The 5,791-nt window shown below is 54.3% G+C and overlaps 1 protein-coding gene across 2 annotated transcripts in view; it reads left to right on the top strand.

Annotated features, from left to right (window-relative positions):
* Window positions 1–5,523: 5,523 nt before the first annotated feature.
* Rab3gap2 (RAB3 GTPase activating non-catalytic protein subunit 2) overlaps window positions 5,524–5,791 on the top strand; it is an 87,178-nt gene continuing 86,910 nt past the window's right edge. For both annotated transcript variants that reach the window (XM_023710349.1, XM_004626943.2), the window contains exon 1: window positions 5,524–5,745. In XM_023710349.1, coding sequence (XP_023566117.1) covers window positions 5,631–5,745 — 115 coding nt within the window. In that variant the 5' untranslated portion in view covers window positions 5,524–5,630. The remainder of the gene's footprint in view (window positions 5,746–5,791) is intronic.

Raw genomic sequence — 5,791 nt, 5'->3', positions numbered from 1 at the left:
CCAGGCCCTGTGTCCTATCATCCCAGCTTAGGAGGTACTCTCCAGTGCCTGAGAATGCTTGGCCTGGCCACCCCCATTCTACCTTAGCTGGCATTTAGCCTGGCTAACATCTCCCACTCCCTCTAGCCTCAGCGTGGGTGATCTCCCCTGCTAGCCTTATCCTGGTCCCCAGTCATCTGTCCTTCTGTTCTTATGCTGTCCCCAAGGTCACACGTCCCCATGGAATTATAGTTGCCACTTTCCTCCCTGTGTCTGTCCCTGGGGCTAGTGTGCACAGCTGTGCACACTTTTGTGTGCTGAGTGTGCTCCGTGTAGCTGGCTGGCTAGAAGGTACCTAGCAGGGACAGTACTTAGGAAAACGAGGCTGAACAAGTGAACATCCCTGAAGCAGGCAGGTCTCAAGGCCTGCCCTTGAGGCCACCGCCATCTAGTGGGGGCATCGGAAGTGCAGCTAGACCCGCCAAGGTGCTGATCCTGTGAGTACAGATTAAAAAGCGGGAGGATCGGCAGGGATGCGTTTGGCCCGGAAAGCCAGGCACTTCTCCGAAGAGGTCCCGTCTCTGCTGGTTGCTGAAGGACCTCCCAATTGCTAACCAAAGAAGAAAACATGCTGATGTCCAGGAACTACTGCAGCAGAGTTAGAGTGCTAACAGACGTCCCAACAATAGAGCGGCCACAAGCGGGGCTGAGCTAACCTGGTGGACTGTGCTTATTTTTGATATTTTTAGTAGGGCACGGAGTGCACTGTATTATTCTATTTTATTAGCGCACGTTTCAATGTCTCTGCTCCTGTTCCTGCATGGCGCTGGCACAACCAAATTCCCCTTCATCCCCTTCCTCCCATCTCTCGATCCCTTCCTGTCTGATAAACATCTTACTTCCCCATACCTGTCTCTTACTTTGCTTTTTATGTGCAGTTTGGCCTGCTTGTATGAGAGAAACCTAGCAACAATGAAGCGTGTGCATTCAGTTCATTCCACTTACCGCGGCTGTCTCCAGCTGCACCCGCTGCCTCTGCATGTCAGCGTAGACCCTTAACTACAGGTGTCCTGTGCAGGCCACGGTGTGGCTCCAGTGGGGCAGTTGGCACTGACTGCAGGGATGGCCTGGTGCCAGGCAGCGGGACGGGATGGAGAGGACCCGGGGACACCAAGAAGAATGTGAGGAGGAGCTCTTCGGACAATGCCCCAGCGTTAAGGAAAGCTTGGGCAAGGAACAGCTGAGCTCCGAGCCGACAGGAAGGATTCCTGCCGCTGTGTGAAGCACGGGAGCTGGGCCGACAACAGACTTCGCCTCCCACCTGCACCCTCCTCCTGGAGCGGCGCCGGTGAGGCTGCCTAAAGAGGAGAAAGGGAGCCCAGCCCCGCCTTGGCGCAAGCTAAGCAATGTCTCCGAGGAGATGAAATCTGAGGACGTTCAAAGCCCCTCAGGCCACCTCCCTGGGCTCACCCTGGGCGCATGCTACAGGTCGCACATCCTGGGGACAGGGCTGTCACCAGAGGGGCTGCTGACCCAGTGCCAGGAGCTCAGTCCTCCTTGGCCATGCACTTCCCGCTCCTCAGCCAGCGGGAGCACCTGCTTCCCGCACTCAGCCCGCACGTGGACCTCAGAGAGCTCTGCCAGCCTCCGGGGCTGCCCCCCCGCCCTTGGGGCATCTGCACCCTCAGGGCATTGGCTGTCTCCCAGCCCCTCCAGTACCAGGTCTTCTCAGGTGGGATGGAACAACACCACTTATCCTGAGTTTCATCTTGAGTTGGCTGCGTCCTGATGGCGCCTCGCGCCTCAGAGCCTCTCCTTTCAGGAGGAAGATCCACCCACAAAGCCCCACCATGCCAGATCCACATGGTCCATGGTTGTGTTCTCCTGAGCCCATCTTTCTGTCAGACGGCTCTGGGCAGCTGTCATAAAGACATGAGAGGCCTTCAACTGCTTCAGAAAGTGGCGGAAATGCTAAGTGCATTTGATGCAAGGGGGACAATTTGAGGGGGACGTGTGGCAATGTGTCCTATACTGCAACACATTTAAAAATAAGGACAAATCACTCCTCATACCTATAGTCATACAGACTCCAGCCACCGGGCCTCCTCACAGACACACATAGTGCATGCATGCATGAGACAATAAATGCAAGTGCCATGGAGGATTTACTGAGTGACGCAATTAGACCTCTGCCTTAGAAGACAAATCCAACAGAATGTGTGGGATGGCTGAAGAGGGAGGGTGCCAGGAGGAGAAGCAGTGCGCTCAGGGTGGGGGTGGCTGGCAGGGGCCCCGTATGAGAGACATCTTAGAAGCTACGTCCCTAGAACTTGGTGACTGACTCCTGAGAAGTGGGAGGAATACTGCTGGGGACTCTGAGAACACAGGAGCTCATCAACAGGTGACGCCAGTCACAGAAAGAAAAGGCTCTGGGATAGGGACTGGAGGGAAACAACACCATACACAGGTAGCGAAGTACCCACAAGTAAAGAGACTGAAAGGGAAGAGCGGGTCCAGGAGGCCATGGCATCCCTGAGGCAAAGGTATGCAGGAGGACTGAGAGAAGTGCATCTGGCGCTGAGGGCCGTGTGTAGTCCAGGGAGTCGCTGGCCTCCACTCTCTGCCTTTGCTAACTACAAGACAATGGCTTCGGGGACTTGTGGGCCTTAGGTTCAAACACAATTCCTCCTGGCACTTTCTTCTCTAATTTGTCCTTGATTTCCCATTATGAAAAGTGTTACTTAGACTAATTGTCACTCAGCTACCTAACATATTGGGGACATTCCTTCATTTCACAGAATTTTTTAAGGATCTATTTTGGGTGTGCCAAACACAGGACAGAGAGAAAAGAAGAAATATATGTGGTCATCTGGGCAATTATTATGCCTTAATGAAACCAGTATTATTTGAACAATTACAAATGTCCAGGTAACTGATCAAACCTCTTCTGAGTTATGCTAGAAAAAATGAATATCAGAGTGAAAAAAATGCTTCAGTTAAAGGATGCATGGACTAGATCTAGCTTCTACACTTGATTTTAGCCAAAAGGCCAAGAAGAAATTAGATCTAGCTTCCGGAAGTTGTTCCCCTGCTTACTCAGCTTGTATCATGGCCAGACAAATTCCCAATCTGAGGACAGACAACCCACAACAGCAGCGTTCATTCCATTCTCCGTTGACTTCAGCTACTCCTTCTTTTGTATTCTCACTTATTTTAAATGTTTATTGAGAAAAAGAGTAATCTGCCTCTCAGTTGTGGTGCGGCACTTCAACCTCCGGGTCCCTGGATGGACCTCGGATGACACGGCAGCTCTTACCCTCTCACCACACTGCCTGCATCTTACCGCATGTCCAAGCCCCATGGCCTGCCCTCCAGCACGCCACCCCTTGTCACTGGCACAACTTCTTGGGAGTCTCTGGCTCAGTCGTCCTGCATACTGCCACCGCTTCCATGAAATTATTCAGCTGGATACATTTTTCACTCCGGGGGATAAAACCAGATAATGTTCCTTGAACTTTTAAAGCGCACCATGACCTGGAATCAGTCTCTGCAGCTTCCTTGCCTCTGCCCTAACCCCTCCCCTGCACAGCAAACGCAGCGCCCTTCTCATCTTCATTCCTCCCACTGCCTGCAGCCACCAGCCCCACAGCCTGGCCCCTCTCTGCTCCCGCATGGGCTTGAACACCATGCCTGCTCCAGGCAGTGGGCATGGAGCGTGCATCCTCATCACCCCAGGTTGCCCATCACAGTGCCCGGGGCATAATGTGCCACCTGCAGATGTTTGCTGAACCACAATTCACAGTAGAAAGCCCTGGCTTCTGCCCACACACTGTCGGCTTGAGCTGACCCTGTGACTCCCTGCTTCTCTGCTACCCTTTCAGAGGTGCCCCGTGTCCTCATGCCTACTCCTGCTGGCCCGGGCCTTTTTCTCAGTACTTTTTAGGCAGCTCAAACCCCAGGCTTCGCCCTTGCTAGTCTCTTGCCAAAACCTACATAGCCCTGGTGTTGGTCTTAGATCCCAGCCTCTGCACTTTACAGATCAAGACACGAAGCCCAGGAAGGCAACATGCATTGCCTAAGAGGCACTGAGACAGCTAGAGGTCTCCAGAGCCCAAGTTCACTGCTGTCACCCTCTGCTGCCATCCTGCAGCTTAATGCCTCCACCTCAAGCTGTGGGGAAGGACTGACCCGGATCGGCTGCAGCATCCTCGGCAAGCATCTCTCACTTAATAAGCGCCAGGTGCTCTAACCCAGAGGAATGGATGCTGTGGAATCCACACCTACCCGGATGCCTCCTCTTACTCTGGTCAGAACTCTTTTCCTAGCTCCTGAATGCAGACATCAAAGAAACAGTGTCTATGCTTGCATATGAAAGGCTGCACAGGGCCCCATGCCTGCCCGCTCCCTTCCTTTCTTTCTTTCTTTCTTCTTTCTTTCTTTCTTTCTTCTTTCTTTCTTTCTTTCTGGACAGGCTTGCATATGAAAGGCTGCACAGGGCCCCATGCCTGCCCGCTCCCTTCCTTTCTTTCTTTCTTTCTTTCTTTCTTCTTTCTTTCTTTCTTTCTTTCTGGACAGGCTTGGACTCAGTGTAGCCTCCCGGGTTCTGGGATCACAGGCGTGCACCCCCGCCACACACCCAGCAAGATGGCACTGTTGATTCTCCAATTGGCTAATGTATAGAAAAGTACTTTCAAAAAAAAAAAAGTTTCCCTAAAAGAATCAGGTAATCTATAAATTTACACACCCATTTATTCCTTCAGGAAATATTACTAAGCACACTCTATGTGCCAGATTTTACGTTAGATACTGAGTATACCAAGCCAAGCGAGATGTCCGGCCCTCTGGGGGTTCATGATGGCAGCCGGGTCCTGACCCTTGGAGAAGGGCGCCCCACCAAAAGCAAGCACACCCTCCTCGGCCAGGCTCCCCGCTGTGTTCTGTCATAGCACTAGTGCTTCTTTCTCTCGTAGAATTATCACAACTTCGGGCCCAAAGGTGCGAGCTAATTGCCTGCCGCCTGCGTCTGTCGCTCGCATTTCGGCGCCGGCGGGGCAGGTCCTGCTCTCGCTTCCGATACTCGGCGCCGGGCCCGGCACGGACAAGACCCACAAATACCTGACTGGATGGAGATAAAGTGAAGACTCGATTGCACGGCGGAAACTCGGTATAACACGGAGCAAAACAGCGTCCCCGTTAGCTCCGCGGTCCTACGGGGAGTTCTGGGAGGGACATTTACAATCAGCCTCGATTTGCAGACCTTCCAAAATGCACTGCTTACACATCTATTTTATACAGGTACCTGCCCCTGGCTTCAACCGCACTACTCTCTCTGAAACATCAGAGTCGCGTCAGCAGCAAAACGTCATTAAAACTAGCTGGATGACTCAAAGGCGCGCGCCGCGTCCGCAAGCGGACTGAGGGGTTGAACAGAGACAGCGCCGCATTCCACCCCACCCCGGCTTCCGTAGCTCTCGGGGGCGGAGCTTTTCGGGTCACGTGACCCGCGCGGGCCGGCGCACGCGCAGTGCCGCCCGAGGAGAGCTCCGAGCTGACAGCTTCCGGTCTGGCTTCCCCGCCCCCTGCGCGGCTGAAGCGCTCAGGCTCCAGGGTGCCTAGCCGGGCGCGGAGTCCCTGAGGCGCCTTCCGCAGCTATGGCCTGCTCCATTGTCCAGTTCTGCCACTTCCAGGACCTCCAGGCCGCCCGGGACTTCCTGTTCCCGCAGCTGCGCGAGGACGCCCCCAGCGGCGCCGCGCCGAGGGACCCGGGTAAGCGCCGGGCTCGCGGTCCCCGGGCCTCCCGGGCGCCGCCCCG

The sequence above is a fragment of the Octodon degus genome, unplaced genomic scaffold (assembly GCF_000260255.1).
Source record: "Octodon degus isolate 3935 unplaced genomic scaffold, OctDeg1.0 scaffold00017, whole genome shotgun sequence".
Lineage (NCBI taxonomy): Eukaryota > Metazoa > Chordata > Mammalia > Rodentia > Octodontidae > Octodon > Octodon degus.
The sequence above is the reverse complement of the archived record's forward strand: the minus strand, read 5'-3'. Positions and strand labels throughout refer to the sequence as shown.